The sequence below is a fragment of the Camarhynchus parvulus genome, chromosome 18 (genome assembly GCF_901933205.1).
Source record: "Camarhynchus parvulus chromosome 18, STF_HiC, whole genome shotgun sequence".
In the NCBI taxonomy this organism is placed as follows: domain Eukaryota; kingdom Metazoa; phylum Chordata; class Aves; order Passeriformes; family Thraupidae; genus Camarhynchus; species Camarhynchus parvulus.
This window is the reverse complement of record NC_044588.1, coordinates 10,111,042-10,133,221: the sequence shown is the minus strand read 5'-3', so window position 1 is coordinate 10,133,221 and position 22,180 is coordinate 10,111,042. Positions and strand designations below refer to the sequence as shown.

General features: G+C 47.1%; 1 protein-coding gene across 1 annotated transcript; it reads right to left on the bottom strand.

Moving 5' to 3' along the window:
* Positions 1–1,239: 1,239 nt before the first annotated feature.
* Positions 1,240–13,573, bottom strand: ST6GALNAC1 (ST6 N-acetylgalactosaminide alpha-2,6-sialyltransferase 1). The gene is made up of 9 exons (XM_030962153.1): positions 13,399–13,573; positions 9,368–9,992; positions 7,204–7,372; positions 6,853–7,024; positions 6,351–6,489; positions 5,571–5,674; positions 4,290–4,379; positions 2,714–2,813; positions 1,240–2,375 (listed from the first exon to the last, which is right to left on the bottom strand). The coding sequence occupies exons 1-9, from the start codon at positions 13,521–13,523 to the stop codon at positions 2,205–2,207; spliced, it is 1,695 nt and encodes a 564-aa protein (XP_030818013.1). The 5' UTR covers positions 13,524–13,573; the 3' UTR covers positions 1,240–2,204.
* Positions 13,574–22,180: the final 8,607 nt, after the last annotated feature.

Genomic DNA, 22,180 nt, shown 5'->3' with positions numbered 1-22,180 from the left:
TCACAAACAAGCTCAGTGAGACATGAGAAACTGCCCGGCCTCTCTGCAGCACAAGAAAAAAGGGGGAAAGGGAATCAAGCCTGACCAACCCTGCTGACAATCCTGGCTGAAATTCCTTCCTTGGAGCCCAGAGAGTCCCTGGCGACACTGCTGCCCCCAATAAAAATGCTGCAGAAATGGAAAAACACTCCCAACCACAGCAGGTCTGGTGAGTGTGCAGATGGTTAAGCCCAGGGACACTGGAGGTGGCTTTCTGCCTGCACAGTGTCGTGGGGGAAACATCCAGCCCTTCCTGCATTTTTCTTGAATATCTGATACACTTGGAGAGCAGCTGCTGGGACAAGGGCAGATTCACCTGGTGTTCACCCACTTCCTCAGGGAGGTGTTGGGCTGGTGCTGCTCCCTGCCCTGCAAGGTGAACAGGTGGGGGATTGTGAAAAATGCCTATTTTATGATTGGCTTTTTGCAAATATGAAAATGGATATTATATGTGTTGTGTTAGAAAGTGATGCTGTATTAATTCTCTTAAGTAGTGTGTTAAATATAGTTTTAGGTTATAACAAAATGTTAAAATAGAAATTATGCTACGTAGGATACTTTTTTAAAAAGAAAGGACTCGCAGTGAGATAGCAGCCACAGGACACCTGAATCTTTCAGAGAAAGAGAATTTATTGCCCTCTTATCAGAAGAAACGAACTTCTTCCTGCCTTGAAGGTACTGTTAGGATTCAGAGGAAGAAGTTGACACTGACCAGACAGAATCCTGTGTTTGACTGGAATTTATGCATCATGTATGAAATGTATGAATATGCAACAGGCTATTGTTTTTAAGGGTTAATCCTTTGTTAACGTGGGTCCTTTCTCAGGCTCATGCTGCCCAGAAAAGGCACCCGGACTGTCTGTAACTCTTTGTCTTTATTGTCTCATATTGTCCTAATTCAATTTGTCCAAATTGTTATTACTGTAATTGTATTACTATTTTTAATAACCATTTTATTACTATTAAACTTTTAAAATTTTAAAAACAAGTGATTGGCATTTTTCACAGGGATGCTCAGGTGTGTCCACACAAGCTGCAGAGCTTCTCCAGGTGGAGGTTATCTCATCATCCCTCAGTCCTCTGCTTTCCTGGCTTTGCCATCTGCTGTATCTCAGCCTTTAAAGCATCAGTTCTGGATGCACTAAATAACCACAACTCACAGGGCTGCTGAAAGATCAGCTTGGCCAAAGCAGTGCCATTTATTTTGCTCACAAAACCCCTTCCAGGAGGCCAACACACCCCAGGTGTGCTGGCTGCAGCTGGGCCCCTCTCAGCACCGTGGGGGACAGGCCCTTCAGCCAGCAGCAAGGACACATGGCATCCATCCCTGGGCTTGGAGAGCTTCCACCTCTCCTCCCAACAGGACAAACACAGCTGGGAGCCAAGCATGACCAAGTCCAGCTGTGCAAGGACTTGGCACATCAGGTCCGTGCCACAAAATTCACATTTTGTGCAGCCAGGGGAGCCCTGGGGCAAGAGGCAGCAGGTACAGGAGGTGTGCTGCACCATGGAGAGCAGCTACCTGCCCTGGAGTTGATGGCACTGCTCCTCTGGAAGTGTCAGAGCAAGGCCACATGGGGTAGCAGAAGTGAAACTCATTCTCTCTCAAATTGGTCACCTGGAAGTGTCCAGTCCATCCCTTTTATCTCCAGGGAGTAGAGTGAGTGCAGCCCCCTCCTCCCAAGAAATAAAGTCAATCTGAAACAGAATCTGTGTTTCCATCTCCATCCATTCCAGCTCCTCAGGGAGTTTGTTTAGACAATACCCAGCTCTAAAATGGGCATTGCTAAAGGAGAGGATCCACCCAGAAGAGAAGTGGCCCCAGCCTGAGGAGCATCTCCTTGCAAACAAAGAAATTACACACAGGACCATATCCATCCTGGATTCTGCTCTCATAATACCCATGCCTACAACAACCAGCAAGAGCCCTGCAGCACAGCCAGGTGGGACTTTGTTTGCAGGCTTCATTTCCTGTTGGTCTTTGGGCCTGCAGCATTCACACATTTGTTGAAGTGTTGTGAAATAACAGAGGTGCTGAAGGAGGAAAATGTCTTTGTGGGGATGAAACGTGCCTGGCAGGGCAGAGCTGACCTTGGCTCTGGTGATCCTCTTCTGTTCCCACTGAGGTGGTGTTGAGATTTCCCAGGCAATGGCCCTTGCTGCAGTCAGGTTCTCAGGTAAAGTTTCATTATATTCTCATCATGAAGCCTTTTCCACAGCTGCTTCTCCAGGTTGAAGTCATGGTTAATGTAGAAAATCAGCTTTTTCCAGTCCTTGTCATAGTAGTGATCTGAGTACTTCTTGTACCCCTCTGTGATGTAGCCATAGGCACTGACCTGGGGAAGATGCAGGGCTCACTGGGCATGGGATGGAGGGAGCAGGGGAAATACAGGACAGAGATGCCAGCTGGGGTTTCTCTGGTGACCCTGTGTGGGGTCCAGAGGGACCAGACTGTGAGCACTGGCTCCAGAGATCCTGCTGTGCCCTCACTGCCTCCCTGGGAGATGATGTGCTCCAGGTCACAGCAGGCTTCACCACCTCTATGGGAGCTATTTTGGGGCTGTTTCTCATCTTCAGTCTGCTCCCCCACAGCTGACATGAGCCCATATACTCTCCTGTGTCCCCTGTTCCCACTTCCAGACAGCTCTGGGTGCAAGAATCACTGTGCCCTTACCTGGTCACAGAGATGGAGGGCAGTCAGCAGCAGGAAGGCCCCTGTTGTGGGTCTGTACAGCCTCCAGTAGGGCTTTTCCAAATTTTTAGACTTTAAAAACCTGCAGCAGGAGAGAGGAAAGCACTGAGGAGTTGCTGGCTGTGCTGTTTCAAGCAGGGCACACCTTGTGGCTCATGAGGCATCTCCCCTCCTTGCAGCAGTTTGGGGCCACATAGGGCATTTCAGAGAAGCCACAAATGTGCCCAGACCTCTCCACCACCTGCACTGCAACCTAAGCCCAGCTCTGCCCCAGCTCTGTGGAAGTGGTGGGTCTTGAGGCAGTGGGGGTAAAGAGGGGATGGATGAAAGGATCTCAAGGTTAAAGCCCACTTCTCTTAAATCTGCCCTCTGCTTTGCAGTGCAGAGGTGGCTTTGGGGCTCCCTGGTATATCCTGCTCCCCACCCACATCTAGGAGTGAAAGGAGACACAGGGAAGGTGCAGAGGAGTCACAAAACCTGCCAGGAGCTGCACAGTGTCATGCCAGGAGTTGTTAGGAAAGTAGGAGTAAACACTGGGAAAAAATAGCATGGAGTCCTCTTGGTGTTGGAAAGGCCCCAAGTCAGAGGGGGCCCCAAGGCAGAGCAGGCAGGGAGTGCTGGCCATCTGCTCCAGGGAAGGCAGCAGCTCTCAAGGACACTGAAGGGTACAGACAGCCAAAGCAGGGCCCTACAGGAGCCCCTGTGCTCCATCTCTCAGCCATGTGTGGCCCATGATGGGCAGATCTCATGGTGGCCGTGGCCACCAGGCTGTGGAAAGGGCTGGAGAGGCACAGAAGAGCAGCAGCCAGGCCAGGCAAAGGGGATGCTGAAGAAGAGCCTGTCATGCTTGAGGGCACAACCAACCTCCTGAGTCCAGAAGGAATCTCTGGAGAGAAAATCTGTCACAGAGCCTTCCTCCAAGTTGCCAAGCAATGGGGAATGTGAAAGGCTGGTCCTGAACTAGAGATCAACTACTCTGGCACTGCAGCAACATTCTTCCTACACCTAAAGTTGCAACTGGCCCTGGGTCTCTTTTGGATGCAGAAAACCAAACAGTCTGATGGCTGTTGCTTCTCCAGCTCACAGGTTCTGGATGTTCACCCACCACAAGCATCCCACTGCAGCACCACAGAGAGTTTCAGCTTGAGAGGCTGGCATTTCATGAAAGGAATGAAGAAAGTTCTGGGGAAAGGATATCGATAGGAGGGGTGTAGGACTTGGCAGGGAACACCTAGGTAACAAAAAACCAACACTTCGCTAAACTAAATAACAATAAAGGAACAAGTCTAGTTTTAAAAACATAAAATACAAAATGGGTAACCTGTGCTATTCTAAAGGCAGGGAAAAGGACAGCATAAGGAAATTACAAAATTACAAATTAAACAGCAAACATATTAATAAAACTAAAAAGCACACTACAACATCAGGAGAGCTCAGGCTGCTGGTGTGGCTGAGCTGTGCTTACAAGGGAGGGAGCTGGGAGGAAAGGCCAGAGACAGAGAGAGATTGTGCTGGCCAGGAAAAACGAGCCTGTTAGAGCACACAACCTGCAGCTCACCTGTTTTTCATGTATCTGAGGAAATCAGGGTGAGTCACCAGGTATTTGTCCATTGTGAAATCTTTATCGAATTTCTGCCGGGGCTTCTGCCTAAGGACAGGAATGGGGAGACTCAAACAAGCTCCTACACCTCATCACAGCTGGAAAGGATCAGCCCTGATGCACTTGGTGGTCAGAGAAGAACCACAAGCACTGTGAAGATATTCTGTAACGTTTCCCACATTATGACAAAGCCTCCATAGCCTGTGTGCATTGCAGAGGAAGAGAGCAGGGAGGAAAGGCAACAAAAGGAGACAGGAATAGCAAAAGCATGTGTTTGTATAGGCAAAAATTAGTGAAACCAGGCCTTTATCCATGAGCAAGCCACACCAGATCAACCAGCAGCAAGTGTTCATCCCCAAAAGCCACAAAGCTTTCCCTAAGCTCTGGCCACACATCATTGAAATCAGCTGATGTTGGGGAAGATGAAACAGGAAAGCCTTATAAATATGATTGCCTGGCAAAAGATTTTGAGAATATAGAAACTATAAGTGAGATTGAAATGAAAGCAAGCTTTGAGATCCCTTGGTTACTGAACAACTGGAAAACAGTGGTGTGGCTAGCTGAAGGTGATCCCCTTTTGATGGAACAACACCCTCTGCTTGCAGACAGCTCCAAGGGTCAGAGCAGACCCTACAGCTTGGCAGAAGGGGCCCAAAGAGGAGTTTTTAGGGTTTAAAATGTAACACAGTATGGTAATGTAGTGATTCTTATAGGCTGTATGTAAATGCTGTAGGATTTGTATCTTGTACTAGATTGGTTAGTGAGAATTAGAATATTCAACAGAGAAGATTTATTGTATTGTAATGGAAACTTCGCTCTCTTACCCCTTCTACTCTCTTACACTTTTGCTCTCTTGCCTCTCTTACTCTCTCACCCCCTCATCCTCTCTCCCCCTCTCTTCTCTCAGCCTGCTCTGAGCTGTGGCTGGCAGCTCCCAGCAGGGCCCTGCACCCAGGCCCTTTGCAATAAACCCCAAGTTCCAGACCTGGCTGCAGAGATCTCTGGTCTCCATCTGTCCCACCCCCCAACACTCCTACAAGCTTCCTCTGCAAAGGAGGTGTATTGGCTACAGCAGTGCTCAGAGCTGTGCAGGAAATGAGAGATTTCTGCCTGCAAGTCTGCCAGGGGAGGCAGGCTTTACCCTGGCCTGGTCCTCCACAGGGCTGAGCCCTGGCAGAGGCAAAGAGCCCAACAGAGAGCTCATCACTGGGGGGCACAGGGGGCTGGAGTTGGCTTTACCCGCTGAGGTTCAGGAATCCTTTCCTGATGTCCTTGTTGAACAGCAGAGCCTCCAGCCACTCATAGTCTCTTGCTCCCTCCATGAAGTGAATGTATCTGACATGCTAAGAAAACAAGTGAGCATTAGTGAACAGAACTTCCAAAAAAATGCAAGCAGACATCTTGGCTCACTGAGTTTCTTGGGCACACATCTTCAGTCTGCAGCTCTCAACCAGCCACAGTAGCAGAATGGAGAAAACATCTGATGTGCAGCTCCTTCTGCATGCCACAAGGCTGTGGATGTGACAGAGAAAAAGCCAGATAAACTTTCCCAGGAATTGTTCTGGGGAGTTTTGAGAAGGCTGAGAGAAAAAATTAAAATCTTGCAGCTAGTGTTTTGAACAGTTGTTTTCTCATAAGATGTTTACCAAAGGGTGTCTGCCTAATTAGCTAATGGTGTGAAGGGGTGTTAATTAAGTGACCAATCAAGTCCACCTGTATCAGAACGTTGTATAAAAAGAATGGGTTTCTAATAAGTTTGAATTAGCCTGCTGAAGAGAATTAATGTGCTGCCTTCACTCTCATTCCTGACTCAAAGGTGGCACAAGGCTGGGGTGGCATTGACACAACTTGCCCCTGCAAACACTCACTCTGAGCCAAGGCAGAGCAGGTTCCCTCCCTGAGGGTAAAGCTAAAGGGCTGCCTCAGCCCCTCTGCTCCTCGTGGCAGGAGCAGAACTGAAGCACACAGGCAAACAGCATCCTGTTAAAGCTGTGCATGCACACAGCAGTGTGCACTCACTTTATCCCGTGGGATGTTGCTGAACCCTCTGTGTCCCAAGATCTGAAGAGAGGAAACCAGGGAGTAGGCTGTGAATCCATAAAAGGAGGTTTTTGTTCCCACATCTTTTTCATAACCCTTGATTACAGCCCCGCTCAGCCTGGCAAAGGAAATCAAAGAGGAGCAGGGTTAGGTGACCACTGAAACCCCTCCCATGCACATTCCTGATAGGGAGAGAGAGTGTTAGCCTGGAGGAGGGGTAGACTAGCCCCATTCTGAGTGGCACCCTGATCTGCAGGAGAGCCCCTGCTGTGGGGATGGCTCTTTATGGCTCATTTGTGACCACAGGCTTTGGATATTGAGTAACTTTCCAATTATTTTTGGACTTTTTATCTCCTGCCATCCATCATTTTGGCACTTGGGAATGAGTGGGACACTAGAGGAGATGAAGTGATCCAGCCACAGTCAGGGGCTAGCCACAGTGAGCTAGCTGTGCATCTTCTGAGAAGGAAGGCAGCCTTACCTGAAGACATAGTCATGGGAGTCAATCTCCTGGCCCATCCCAGAGTTATTCAGAATTCCTCCATTCCCCACGACAGCACAGCTGATGCATGTGGGCATGCTGCTGTCATGGTTGGCCAGGAGCAGCTGCTGGTGGGGCTTTGGGGGCAGCAGGGATATGACCTCCTTTACCACTGTGAAGCAAACACAGTGGTGAGTTATCAAGAGCCTTTGGGATGGACACAGTGAAACCACCAGAGTTTCCACCATGAGATCCTCCTAGACTGATGCCTTTGATGGGGAGATGCTGCAAACCTCCAGGTTCCTGTTAGGAGTCTGAAAGTCCCATCCTGACAAGCCCTGAGGGACTCACGTGAATAATTCAGGTCCATGAAGCCAAAGGGGGGTATAAAATGCTCCAGGCGGTTCCATTCACTCTCATTGAAGTATCTCCTGTCCATGAAGAGTGTGATGTTGGGCAGGAAAAGATCCCTCAGCCAGGCAGACTTGGCAGCCCTGGCCCTCACTGATTCAGAGCAGGTCTTGAAAAACAAAAAGGAAACAGTAACGACTGATGATGAGCAGAGGTGATAAACCTAACTGAGTGCCAGTGCTTGCGTGCCCGTCTGTGGCAGGACCAAAGGGAAACACAGAAACTCCAGTGGTACCATTTCCCTTGTGATCCCCATCACCAAGAACATGAAGCACAATTTTAGCACTACATCCATACCCAGCTGGTGAAAAGTCACCTACAAGGGAGCCAGGATGACTCCAAGTCTATGAGAGTAAGTCTCTTACTGTTTTAAATATTTTTAATGTTTCACTGTTTAAAATGTTTTACTGGCTTTGGGCCTCATTAGCTGAAGCAAATTAACATTTGTAATGTTAATGTACATTTAGGTCTAACCTAAATGCATCAAATAAAGCTGTAAGCACTAGGAATATGCTGCAATAATAGATGCATGCTAAAATGAGCAGTCCCTGTTGGCAATGCACCTCACAAGGTCCTAAGAGTCCACCCAAGGAAACACTGATGAACAAATGAAATCAGATCAGCATTGCCACTCCCTTTAAGGGTAAGAAAAAATGTGAAACAATTTGCTCAATGTCATAAATAAATCAGTGAAATGTGCAGCTGAGAAGGGAATCCAAGCCAGCTTACCCTACAAGGGAGGTCTCACTGCAGCTGGCAAGAGTGAGGCTGTGTGTGCAGATGGAAAGCGAACAGCTCCACTACACTGAATTTTCTGTTGAGTCAATTTGGGCTCTACTTTCTTAGACACCTTCCCCAGACACCTACTGAAGGACAAAATAGAGACCAAATGGACCCTCATGCCCAGCTCAAATCCCCTGCATTGCGAAAGCTTTGCTGAGTGCTCCGTGGCTGGGCTGGGCTCTCTGCAGAGGATGAGGATGAGAGCCCTGTCACAGCCTGAGGAGACAGCCCTCATTCCTGTCACCACAGGAGCGCACTGAGGACAACACTGTCAGGGGTTTCATGGTGGCATCATTTCACTCACAGCATATGTCACGTCCAGAAACCGGGACATTCCCATCCTGCTCAAGCAGGTACTGTCCAAGGTTTGGTTCTCCTTGTGCCTCCAGAGCCAGACTGGATCAGTACCAGAGGAACAAGGGAAAACTCAGATCATGCAGGAAATTTAAGAAGGGGAGAGTGCTCCTAATGACTCCCTCTCTCTGCAGAATTACAGATCAGGTCTGGGAGTGAGACACAACATGTGAGAAGGTGACCCACCTGTTCCAAGCCTTCCAGAAACAGGAGTGCCAGAGAAAACTGCTCTGGGTAAGCTTTACAGAGACTTACCAGCACAGGATGGGGGACAGAGACAGCTTGAGACACCACAACCTGTCCCTGCTGCTTGCTGAGAACTTTGCTGGAGTTTACTACTTTCCTAAAGGTCCTGTTCCTGGGCATTAGTAATTAAGAGATGCTTAAATTTAATTAACCCGAGTCTTCCTGTAAATGCAGATGTTGTATATAGAGGTCTTCCTGTCTGGGTCCCACCAGCATCTGCATATACCAGTGAGTGACCTACCAGCTCTGAAATCATCCCCAGCTGTCACAGACATCTTTTATGAAAAATCCTTTCCTTAGGATTTTTCCTCCTGAGAAGCTGAGAGGCCTCAGGAACAAAATGTAAACAATTATTATCTGCTGCTGTGGAATGCAACAAGTGGATCTGTGATTGGTCTCATGTGGTTGTTTCTAATTAATGGCCAATCACAGTCAGCTCTCTTGGACAGAGAGTCTGAGCCACAAGCCTTTGTTATCATTCCTTCTTTTTCTATTCTTAGCTAGCCTTCTGATGAAATCCTTTCTTCTGTTCTTTTAGTATAGTTTTAATATAATATATATCATAAAATAATAAATCAAGCCTTCTGAAACATGGAGTCAGATCCTCGTCCCTTCCCTCATCCTCAGACCCCTGTGAACACCGTCACACCCCCATGGGCAGCAGACAAGGAGCTCAGTGGGGAGGCACCATTCTTGGTGACCATCTGCACCATCCACCTACCGAGGCTGGGGATGAGCTATCCAGCAGGTACTCGTCCTCAAAATCCCACCATGGCTCAGATGTGAAGTTAGCAGAGCTCAGTTTCCTCTTCTGTGTCACAGCAGCAGCCTGAGGAGTAGGTGGTACAGTTTTCATTGATGCAGGAGGTTTTGCTTGCTCTGGGGATGTGTTGTTCTCATGTGCTCCCTTCACCACAGAGGATGGTTTCACTGTTGCCTTCTCCTTGCCTCCCTTCTCCCAGGGAAGTGGTTCCACTGTTGTCTTTTCCTTGGCTTCTTCCACCCATGGAGCTGGTCTCACTGTTGTTTTCCCCTTGTTTTCCTGCACCGCAGGGGTTGTTTTCACTGTTGTCTCCTTGATTCCCTCCAAATGGGGTGTTGGTGTCACAGCCATGTTCCCCTTTGCTTCCTTAACACTCATAACTGGTTTCATTGTTTCCTTCTGCTCCTCCTTTCCTTTCCATCTTGGTGTCTTCTCCATCACATCATTGAGTCTTGTGATGTGTCCTCCCAAAGTCACCTTTAAAATGCTCCTGGAGCTCCCATTATCAGAATAGTTTAAACCCTGTTGCTCCTCGGGGTCCACTTGTTGTGTCTCTAGGGCATGTTGGAAAATGTTCAATTTCCTGAATACAATCAAACGAAAAGCAGATACATCACACACACTTAACACTGAACACTCTTCAGCTCATTTCTAGTGCTCTTGACTCTGAGCCTCTCTCTGTGCTTTAGAGCAATTTCATTTTAAACGTTGCCAAAATGTTATTCAACTTCCTGCACCATTCTAGCCTGTATATTGCTTATCTCCCCACTAGGCAAATCCCAGAGGCACAATTCTCTCCTCAGCTCTTGGCACATGAAACATTCACTCTGGCAGTAGCTGCCAACCAGTACAGCCCAGCTCTGCCACGCACTGGGCACTGGGCAGGTCCCCTGGCACTGTCCCCAGAGCACTGCAGGGTTGGTTTGGAGATCCTGGGCTCAGGACATGGCCCCACCATGGAGGCAGCCATCTGCCTCTCCCCTCTGCCAGCAGAGCCCTGTGCCTCAGCAGCAGTGCATGAAGATCTTCCAGAATTCAGGAAGGGAAGTCTGAGAAGAAGCGAAATATTGTAAATTCAGGCAACCCTGATGAGGGGGGAGATGATGCATCTGACTCCATTGATATCAGAAGGATGATTTATTACTTTATTGTACTATATTATATTAAAGAACACTAAACTATACTAAAGAATAGAGAAAAGATACTTCCTGAATGCTAAAAATATAGTAATGAAAACTCGTGACTCTTTCCAGAGTCCTGACACAGCTTGGCCATTGAGTGAAAACAATTCACAGCAGAATCCAATGAAACAATCACCCGTGGGTAAACAATCTCCAAACACATTCCACATGAGCACAACACAGGAGAAGCAAATGAGATAAGAATTGTTTTTCTTTTCTCTGAGGCCTCTCGCTGCCTTTCAGCTTCCCAGGAGAAAAACCCTGGGTGAAGGAATCGTGTTCAGGGAATGTGAATGCCACAGTGAAACTCACTTCTTTACCCTACATCACCTCTTGAGCTTTTGGGGCCACAGGGCACTTCCTTCTCCCCTCCTCTGCCTGGTCAGGTAATGCAAGGGCATCACACAGCACTCCCCAGGCATTTGTGTCTGGAGGCAGACACTGTGAAGCTGTTAAAATACAAAATCTCTACATTTTTAGCACTTGCCTCTAATATTGCAGCTGCCCTGTTGCCTGATTCAGAGGCACAGGCAGGTACAAGGTCCTCACAGGAGGACACATCTGCTGACAGCAGAAGAGCCACCTGCAACACAACCGTGCTGAAACCCAGAAAAAAAATCAAGGCAGAAGTGGCAGAGTTTTGTCCTAAACATTCTCTCTTCTCTGCACATGGCTGGAGGGTAGAACAGGAAAAAGGAAGGTGAACAGTATCCACAGCTGAGCTTTTGTGTGCAGCAAAGCTGTTCAGGACAAACCATGGCTGTGGCACTCTGATCCCACCCTCGTGTTCAGCCGTTGCATGACACACTCGTTTGGGAACGCTGTGGATTGCTTCCGAAGTGAAAAATGGGACAAAAAGCACTTCTGCAGATAACAGGCTGCAGATAGCAGCTCAGTTACTGCTGAAATTTGATGGGTGTTATACCACTCTGAAAGTGCTCAGGAAATTATCAGCTAAGGAGGCTTTTAAAAATCGTTTTGTATCAGATAAATGTGTGAACCTTTGCAAGGCTAGAAAAGAGAGCTTGTAGCACATGGCCTATCAGCTCTGCCTCTCTCATAATCATTAGCCAGTTTCAACCAAGTGTGCAGCATGTGCTTTCTGTCACAGGCTTTCATGTATAAACTTACTGTCACTGTTTACTGCCCAACAGGAGGAAAGATTTTATATGGACACTCTAAATAAAGAGAAATTTGGTAAGATAGCTCAGGCAGATCTTAAATCTCTTGGTGAATTTCTGTTGTATTTTTAAGATTATGTTTAAAACTTTGAAATAAAGTGCAGAGAACAAATGAAAAGGAGTTTCAATATGAGAAACCATCCCCCACTCCAGGCTTTCCCTATTGCTGTCTTGCAGGGCAGATTCCACCTCAGTCTGTTCCACTTCAAATCCTGTGCCAGAGACCAAAATATAAAAGCAAGGACTCTTCACATCCCCAGCCTTGCTCCCTGCAGTCAGGCCCACATGGCCAGGCACTGGTGCTTACACAGGACCCTGCTCTCCTGACCAGCATTTTAAACGCAGACAAATTGTCAAAGCAGCACGGTGGATTTCAGGCTCCAGAGTCCAGCTGGCAAACAACTGCAGAAGCTCAATGACATTTCCTGTCATTTTCCTCCCCTTTTACAAAGCCCAAGGACAAATAGAGGATAAAGCCATGAAAATGCTGCTTTGTGTATTCTGCGTGACATGCAAGGTACAGAAATAGAACTGCCACACAGACAACCACACACAGCTCATATCTTGTTGTGTTTTACTTAAGTTGTATAAATACAGGCATTTCCATTCTCTGAAACTACAGGAGAAGGAAATGGCTTCAAGCAGCTAAATATGGAGAGCCACTTCTTGTTCCAGCTCTGCCACTGATGGGCTCTGGGATCAAGGAGAACTCACTCCTCTATGCCTCCTCCTTCTCTCCTTTCCCTCCCACCTCCTTTGTGCAGGTTCCAACCTCTCCACATTTGACAGCTGTCCTCAAAGCATGGTCTCAAGCTGCTAGAGCTGAGCTGAACTCAAGTCACCTCCAGAAGAGCTGCAGATGTTCCCAGCCTCACTTCTCCTGCCTGCACCCATAGCACCAGCCCAAACATTCAGCTGAGAGCCAACCCAACCCAGCCAAACCATTTGAGCTTTCTTGGAGAGCTGGGACCAGGTGAGGGTGGTGGGGAGGCTGGGGAGTGGTGCTTGCTGTACACAGCACCAACACATCCACGAGCCATACCTGCGCTGGGAAAGGCTCAGGTGTCTGCAAGGGCTCATGCAAGGAGCAGTGCTCCCTGCCAGTGATGCTGGAGACATTTCACTGCAATTCCCTTCACACTCATCCCTGTAGGATTTGCTTGACCATTTATATAAAATAGATATCAAGATATCATATCTACATGACATTGGTGTGCCAGGATGCACCATATTTTGTGTTAGGAATCAGCTGCTGAACTTGCCATAAATTCAAAGCCATCCCACCAAATTCACTGTCCACCAATGCAATCTGGATTAGAGCTGAACAAGGTCCTTCTGGGAGCCAACAGGAAAAGCAAATACTATGTAGTGCCAAAGTATGAAAACACGTAGCATTAGTGAAACAAAAGCTGCTTTAGACATCTACAAAAGGAAGCCCTGGAAAATAGTAAACCAAGAGAGGCAGGTTTTTGACTGTGGATCTTTCAACACCATGCTCTGCTAAAGTAAAGTGGTCACCCAACTCAGATCAGAAGTGCAAGTTTCAGGGTAAAAAGACAGACAGACAGAAAGTGAGCACAAGCACCCACACCAGGCAGTGCATGCCATGAAGGAACAGGTCCCTTACCTGAAAATCTTTGCCAAGTCAAACAAGGAGCTGGAATTGCCAAGGAAGAGGCAGAACTGTATTACAACAACAAGGCAAATCAGGGCTTTGGCAATTTTTGGGAGCCTTATCCTGGAGCAGCGCATGGTGAGGAACACCTGAGTGGCAGAGGCGCTCGCAGGCACTGCCTCACCAAGGGGTGTGGAAGGACTGGGCTGGTTTTCCCTCTGGATTTCCCACAATAATGTGCACACCCTGTCTCCCAGCATTCCCAGACACTGCACACAGATCCAATTTCTCAGGAAGGCATCAGTTTTGTACTGTTCCTGTTTATCACCAGAAGCTTATTTAACAAAGAGCGGGGAAAGGAAAGCGTTTTACTGCAGACAGTGGAAGTTTCTTGTGTTTTTCTTAATGGCATTGTTCTGCCCAAAAAAGGAAACCTTTTATCTCTAACCTGGAAAAGGCATCACTGGGAATGCATGCAAAGTGTGGAAGTGACCATAGTTACAATCCAGGAAGCTTTCGGAGCACCACCTGCCCAAGGTTTTAGACATGGCCATAAACAAATATTCTTCATGCAGTAATTGCTTGCAGCTCCAATCCAGAAGCAATCCCTGCCCCACAAATGCTGATGGCTAGATACACATCCATTTTACCTTGTGGCTGGGAAGCAACCCAACAAATCAAAGTAAGGCTTGGTGCAAATCCAGCACAGAAAAGAGTTTGTGTTATGAAAATCTCCAGTCAGTGTGAAATCAATCTTTGGCAGTCCAGGGTACATCACCCCACCAGCAGAGGGAAAGATTTGCAAAGATGGACACCACAGCCAGAGAAATGTTTATTTCTACCAGGGATGTAGTTTTACACAAAGGGCTATTTTAACTTTTTAAGTTGTTAAACATTAACCCTGAAATTTCAAGGGGAGATAGCCATATTGCTTCTTATGCATGGGCTGCTTTTGCACAGCTCTTATAAAAAAATGAAGCTCAGATATAAAAAAAGCTTTTGCTGAGAGTATCTCAAATCTCAGAAGCACTCACACTGTTACTGAATACCCAGAGAACTGAAGGTGCCTGTTTTATATCACAGCAAAGCCAGTCAACAGGTTTCAGAACTACAAGACTTTTTTTGTTAACAGGGGTCCCCAGGGGAAGTTCTGGAGGCAGGAATCGTTTTCCTTCAATCTCCTCCATGTAACATTACTGCAAAACCAAGAGCCACAAGGGATAGAAAAATTCCTACAAGCAGAAAAATACAGATTTCTTTGGTTTTAAGGATCTGTGCTGGTGATTGTGGAGAACTTGTCTGTAGCACTGTCTGTTCAGGAGGGATTGTGATTGTGCTTGTGGGAATATCCAAATCTCTGGCAAGCACATTAGCCAAAAGCAGGCTTGGTATTTGCAAAATAGGGCTTTTCACCTTCTTGGTGTAAGAAAACCTAACCCCCTCCTTGTCAGAGTACAGACTTTCTCGGAGCATCATTTCCTCACCATCCACCCCCACTGCTGACATCAGTCAGTCAGAACAGAGGCATCAGGCTGGTTTGCTCAAACATGTGGTCAGACTGGGAAATGGGGATGTACTGGAACTCTCCAGGGATGACCTGGTGAAAACTGAGGTCAAGAGCAGAGCTAGTCTCTTAAACAGCTCTGTAAGAAGTGAGATTCTTGGGATACACAGGGCTCCCAGCCCATGGGCAGGAAAGTACAAAGCAGACAGTGCAAGTGCACAGGGCCTGGCCTCTCAAGGGCCACAGCATCCTTTTCCAAATGCATGTTTCTCTGCAGTCCTACCTGCAGTCCCAGCTGCAGTCTCAGGAGATGCTGCTTCATTTATGGTGTGGACTGGACTGGTGTGTCCAGTCTCAACATCAATGCCCATAGCAGAATTTCTTCCATCCTTCAGTACTGTAAAAACAAGATGACTTCTTTATTTAAACAAACTCCACCTGGGATCATTGAGTGAAGATGGTTTTCTGTCAGCCCTTTTCATCTCCAATATCCATTTAATTCCACATTTAATTCCTAACCTTAAGCCCTAATCCTTAATTACATCCTGGACATATAAAAGGCAGATTTGTTGGGAGTGGTGTTTGGGGTTTTTTCTGTTTTTTTTGTTTGGTTTTTTTTTTTTAATTCATAAACAAACCTGATTGTCATTAAATCCTACACTGTGTGTGTTGAGGGTGTCAGCTGGCAAGCTGGCATTTGAACTGTGCCATAAACTTTTCTGTGTGCACGTTCTTCACCGGGCTGTGCACCAAACCTTGTTTACTTGCCTGTGCCTTGTGTGCTTTCCACTCTCCCATGTCTCTGGTCTACAGAACAGAACATCACGAGATGTGCTCAAGAACAGAACTGTTCAATGATCAAGATCATTGTTCAAGATCAATGACTCTTAGCTGCAGGATAAACTTGTCTTTCAGTGATGTCTATAACCTACCAAAACCAATGTTTGATTGGAAGCCAGTGGAATAAAGCTGCTAAAGAAGCTGGGGGTGTTTGGATATGTTCACAGCATTATTTGATGATATAAGAACTGAGTTATAAGTGGGGGAGAAAAAGAACGACATTGTCTGCAGCATGCAGCTGCTCAGTGGTCATGCCTTGGGGCTAGCAAAGGCTTGGCAACCTTAGGTTCTTGTTTTTCCCTCCCTGTTCAGCAGTCATCTTCAGAACCAAATGCTTTCAGGCTGGGAATCTGGAGGGGAAGAAATTACAAGAGCAAACTCTGCACAGCTGTTTGTCTTGCTTTTACCAAATGAAATTGATAGCCCAAAAACTCCCAAGCTTGCCATAATTCCACACTCACTGGCCATTTTCCAGCTAGTTCCTTCCCTTCTGCATCAAACCTTCTCTCAAAAACTAAACAAGCAGCCAGAGACAACAGCATTTGTTGAAGCAAATGCCCCCACATCTTATACAGTGGCACTTTCAAGAATGCCCAGAGTTCTGTCACAGAGCAAAGCCCCAGTGAATTGTGCCAGGAGTGAGGGAGCAGCTTTGTGAGCCAACTGGTCTGTCCTCTCCATGGGGTGAAATGCTCCAGCAGGGAAAGACACTGTGGTTTTCATGGTGGAATGAGCAAGTGGCTGCTCAGTGCCCACAGAGCAGAGCTGTAGAGATTGCAAACCTTGTCAGCTTTTCATTAGTGCTGATTTGTGTGCTTGGTGTCCAGCCCAGTCAGCTCATGCCCCTATAAAGAAACTGCCTTGGATGTGTGTAGGGCCAGCAGATGACACAGGTCCAAACCAGATTATTTCCCCCTCTCCCACTTGGTGATGGGGCCAGGGGCAGGTTCCTCCAGCACACCCCCCTCCTGCCCACACCCCATGGAATGTCCTTGCCTGGAGCAATCACTGGGAGGTGGGGGGAAAGTGCTCTGGATCTGGCCCTGTTACAGGCTCTGGATGCTGGAATCTGTTTTAGTTCTTTCTGTAAGCACAGTGAGGACTTGGCTTTTGAACTGTTCCCTATGGCCACAGCTGTGAGTGATAATTAACCTCCTTGAACAGAGAGGAGCAGACCAAGTCTGCCATCACACAGCCTTTTCTGCTCCCCAAGCTCTTCACATTCACCCTATCCCACTGAAATGCTCTGCTCCCAGCATTCCTTCCTCAGACACACAATGCTGAGAAGACTGATGAGCCTCTTCATTTGTGAGAATTTTAAAAAAAACACAGAAAAATACACTCCCAGCAACAATGGCTGGAAACATCATCTGGAGTTACACAGGCTGGAAAGAAGCAGGAATCCTTTATCCAAATGCCTCCCTCAGCAGCCTTTTGTCTGTGCCATCCCAGCAGGAAGCCTAGCACATCACCCCAGAGCTGACAGACAGAGGGACAAACTGACACCACTTCTGGGCTAAGATGTGTTGAGGAATTTTTCCCCCCTTTTAAAATCTGTTTGATGGAAAGGAAGAAAAAATTCTGTTCCTTGGCTGGGAATCTCTCAGAGAGCTGGTCCTCCAAGGAGCAGGGCAGCACTGCAGACAGGTGAAGAGGTAATTTATTAAACTGGTTGACCTCCCATCAGAAAAGCAGCTTCTCCAGCTCCTGTCTCTGACAGCTGCCAGGAATAGGAGCATTCAAGGACTCTCCACTGCTCCAGAGGAAGAAACACAAGAATCATAAAGCCCAAATTCCTCTCCATACCCCTGGCAAAAAAAAAGTTGCAGGCATATTATCTCAGCACGTCACATCTGGCAGCAAAACTCAGGCCCTGCAGAGAAATGAATTACAGAATCACATCTCCATGGGGATCCACTAATTTTAGAGCCAGGAGTGAAATATTTCTTGGTAGAGGTCTTTCCCATACTCTTCCCACTGCCTTAACATCAGAAACCATTGCTCTTGACATTTCTGGCAGGACAAATGTGCCATTTGGCATCCTTTGGGGTGAAAAGTGCTGCAGGGAATGCAAGACATAAGCCTGCTTCTTGATTGGTATAAATCATCCTGTTCCTGTCTTACACTTGGGAAAATGTGGCCTCATAGTGTTTTCCTCTCTGCTCCTGACTGACTGGAGAGTGAAGTCAGAGGAGATCAGAGAAGTGCAGTCCCATTTTTAGCTGCAGGAGTGGGACAACCACAGGGTCCTGAGAAGAGCTGCTGAAAATCATGTGCTTCTCTTCCCTTCTCTCCCTTCTGTGTATTGTCTCCTGTGTAACAGTTCTTCTCCTGCTTTATTTAGGTACATACCTGGTGCTACTTATCTCCATCCTTCTCCTGTTAACTTGACAGAGCCTTTTGTTAGCCATGGAGAAAAGGGAAACCTTTGCCATAGCAGATACACAGCACCTACCAACCTCCTACTTGGAAATGCCCAGGCAAAGGAATTGCTGGGCAGGAGAGCAGCACCATGCTGTTGTAGTGGAAATGTGAGATCCTGATGCTCAGGAAGGGCCACACATCCTCTCCTGATTCCCCAGGAGCTCTTTAGTATCTGTTCAATCCAGGTTTGTCTCAAAGATTCCAAGAAGGACACTTCTGTGGCAGTCTCAGCCAGAGCCAAGAGCACGAGCCAGCCTGTTTGACTGATGATGTACAGTGACATTCATCATCTCCTCCATGAGCTGCACTTCCAAAACCTGCCATGGAGAAGTCAGCTTGCACCTCAAGCCTTGGGTCTCCATTTGCAGTTACCAACTGAGAATGATCAGGCCTACAACAGAAATATTGCTGTTTACACACCATGGCAAATGTGGGTGCTGTCCGGCCCTTGTGTTAATCTCCAAAATTACCAACCCCGTGCTTCCAAGCAGATGTTAGCTGGGTCCTGTCTATCCTTCAGTGCCTCCTGAGCTTTCCCTCCCTCTCCCTAAGCAATCCCCACCACTGCATCACACTCAGCTGATCCCCTTTGCTCCACCCCACATGGAAGCTTGCTCAGTATCTAAGTTCATATTCACCCTCTGGTATTGTAACCATAAGTAAAAACAAGCTCAATTAACTAAAATAACATCTTAAATGCATAAAACAATCGAGAGCAAGAAGACACATTGCTCTGTATTAAAATGAGAACTATGAAAAGTTATTTTGCTGGTTGGTTAACTGTGTGTGCTGTCTGTGAAACCATATGGTAAAGTGCTCTGAGAATCACTGAGAAATAACAAGCCCTTGGGTTGACAAACTTTGTGTCATTTACCCTAAAGCACTTGCAAATTACCTTACTGTGGGTCCTTCAGCTGATGTTGAAAGGCACTCCTGGCTGCCAGGAGGATAAGGAGCCATCCCATAGCACCCCACACTTCTCCAGACAGAAGATCTCTGAAATAAATAGAAATGAGACAGAGCAGTAAAGGCAGTTAATCACATCAGAATTTAACCAGGATAGTGCCAACAGTTCTGTTCTACCCAAAACTACATGGGTATCTTTTTGCTTTCAGCTTTATCTGTCAGCTTTTATCTTTCATGGCTCCACCACAACATCCTTGGAGCCCTGATGGCTGAAGCCCCCAGGCTCCAGCAGCCCAAGTCAAAGTTGGTTATCTGTTTTGCCACAGTCAAAACATCTCACCATTGTTCAGGAGACCAATCTATTAAAAACATGTTGATATGTCAAGCACCCCACAAACACATTAAAATAACTGCACAGTTTGATGGATGGAAGTTAATATACAATTTTATTTGAGAATTAGCTTTACCTGAGATCTACAAAATGCACATTTGCCTCTTCCTCCTTGAGGATAAATAGGTGGCATCTTACTTGTGGAATTTCACGTGGTTTGCTATCTCATCTAACCAGAAATAAAAACTTCCTGTCCTGTCACGTGGTAAGTCTTTGGGTTTTGTGTTATCCTGTGAAACAATTCCTTGTCTGGGGATTGCAGCTGAATTGAAGGTCAGTTTTCCCACAAGGCCACTTTCTTGAGTTGTTTAGTGTTCCCTGTACAATACTGTATTCAAGCCAGCTTTGTGCTTCTGTTAACACCACAATTTGATTAGGTCTGACCTTACAACTTCAAGTAACCCAGAAGCCTGCAGCTCTATTTATCCATCTATTGTAAATGGATCCATGGATCCATTTATCCGTGCACCAACACTGTCAGGGCTGCCTGCAGGCCAAACTGAGACACATTCATGCCTGCAGACACTTGGGCCCCAGTTTTATTAACCTGGTTTGAGTCAGAGCAGAGCCAAGGTGATCAAATTTTGTTTCAACGCTGCAGCTGGCAGATGGAATCCATGAAAAGAGGAGAGGAGAGGAGAGGAGAGGAGAGGAGAGGAGAGGAGAGGAGAGGAGAGGAGAGGAGAGGAGAGGAGAGGAGAGGAGAGGAGAGGAGAGGAGAGGAGAGGAGAGGAGAGGAGAGGAGAGGAGAGGAGAGGAGAGGAGAGGAGAGGAGAGGAGAGGAGAGGAGAGGAGAGGAGAGGAGAGAGAGGAGAGGGAGAGGAGAGGAGAGGAGAGGAGAGGAGAGGGAGGAGAGGAGAGGAGAGGAGAGGAGAGGAGAGGAGAGGAGAGGAGAGGAGAGGAGAGGAGAGAAGAGAAGAGAAGAGAAGAGAAGAGAAGAGAAGAGAAGAGAAGAGAAGAGAAGAGAAGAGAAGAGAAGAGAAGAGAAGAGAAGAGAAGAGAAGAGAAGAGAAGAGAAGAGAAGAGAAGAGAAGAGAAGAGAAGAGAAGAGAAGAGAAGAGAAGAGAAGAGGAGAGGAGAGGAGAGGAGAGGAGAGGAGAGGAGAGGAGAGGAGAGAAGAGGAGAGGAGAGGAGAGGAGAGAAGAGGAGAGAAGAGAAGAGAGAAGAGAAGAGAGAAGAGAAGAGAGAAGAGAGAAGAGAAGAGAGAAGAGAAGAGAGAAGAGATCACCCTTACACCATCCCTTCCTACATGTGCTGTAAATAACCATGGTAAGTAAGTGACTGTGGATACTCAGCACCCCAGCCAACTTTTTCTCCACAAGTATGTACATATGGATAATTTTGTCCTATTTTGCACTCACAAAGAAAGAAAAAGATCTCCTGTCTTCTGGTAGGCTTGTTTAAAGAAAGGTTTGTACAAGGGGTCTTGGATAACTCCACCTGCTGATGACCCCAAGGTTGCTGGGACAGAGCCCTGCCATTCCATCACCCCATGCTCTCCTACCTTGCTGGTTTTCCCAGCTTTTACAGAGATGGGGCAACTGAGAGATGTTTTAAAAGATTTTATTCCATTATCAGTCTTGATGAAGGCTGAGACATAAGAGATGTAAAACTCAGTGTCATTCCATCAGAAGCCAACCTATTTCCTGCTTACAATACCTTACAAATATTTTTCAGCCCATTAGCTTTTGCCCCACAATGCTGCTGTTACCTCTAACACCAACCACCTCTATTTTTTCCCCACATGGTCCTGGTACAATGCATCTCTCACAGTTCTAATTCTCTAAAAGATCTGGTCTTTTTGCAAAGCCATATTTTGAAATTTATTAAAATTTATTTCTAGTTCAATCTCTCTCTCAACAATGTCTATTCCATGGCCTTCCTAAGTCAGCACACCTTATGTCAGAGTCTGCATACAGATGTACAAGACTGTGTGAGCTTTCTGTCAGATTTTGAGAATTCCTTACAAATCCATTTCCCACACTACCTCACAACAACATGCTGGCTGAGTTCTGGACCCCCAGATCCCAGCCCCAAGGGTCTGCATGTCTGTACCCCCAAAGACATTGCAACAATCACTTTTCATCAGCTGAGTTAGCCTCCGTGAGTGCAGAGAGCAGGAAAAAGCTCACACTATTCTGAGGCTCTCTGCCTCATTTCTTGTTGCAGAAAGGTGAGCAGGGACATCAGCCCCACCATCACAGGCTTGTCAGTACAAATATCACCAAACTGTCATGCACGATGGAGATCACTCCTGGGTGCAGTATATCCATGTACAAACAAGGGTAATCCACCCTTTAGGAAGAAACCATTTGCCACAAAAGGCCACAGGAGGAGCTGGCTGGCAAGGACAGGCTTTTGTTATGAAACAGCCTGAGAATGGAGGGACCAGCCAAGACAGCACTGCTGCTGGACACCTACATAAAGAATACAGGCACTGCATGCAGGCCCAACATCTCTGCCTGGGCACTCAGACGTTTTACAAACAGGCTGCTCTAGAGTGGATCCCCCACAAGGTCACCTGCTCCCCCATGGGCTCCTCTCACCACAGGTCCCTGCTCCAGCTCAGCCTTGCCAGGGGTTCACAGCCTCTTTCAGGCATCCCCCTGCTCCAGCGTGGGCTCCTGCAGGAGCTGCAGGTGGATCTGCACCCACAGGAACCTCCATGGCTGGTGGATCTGCACCCACAGGAACCTCCATGGGCTGGTGGATCTGCACCCGCAGGAACC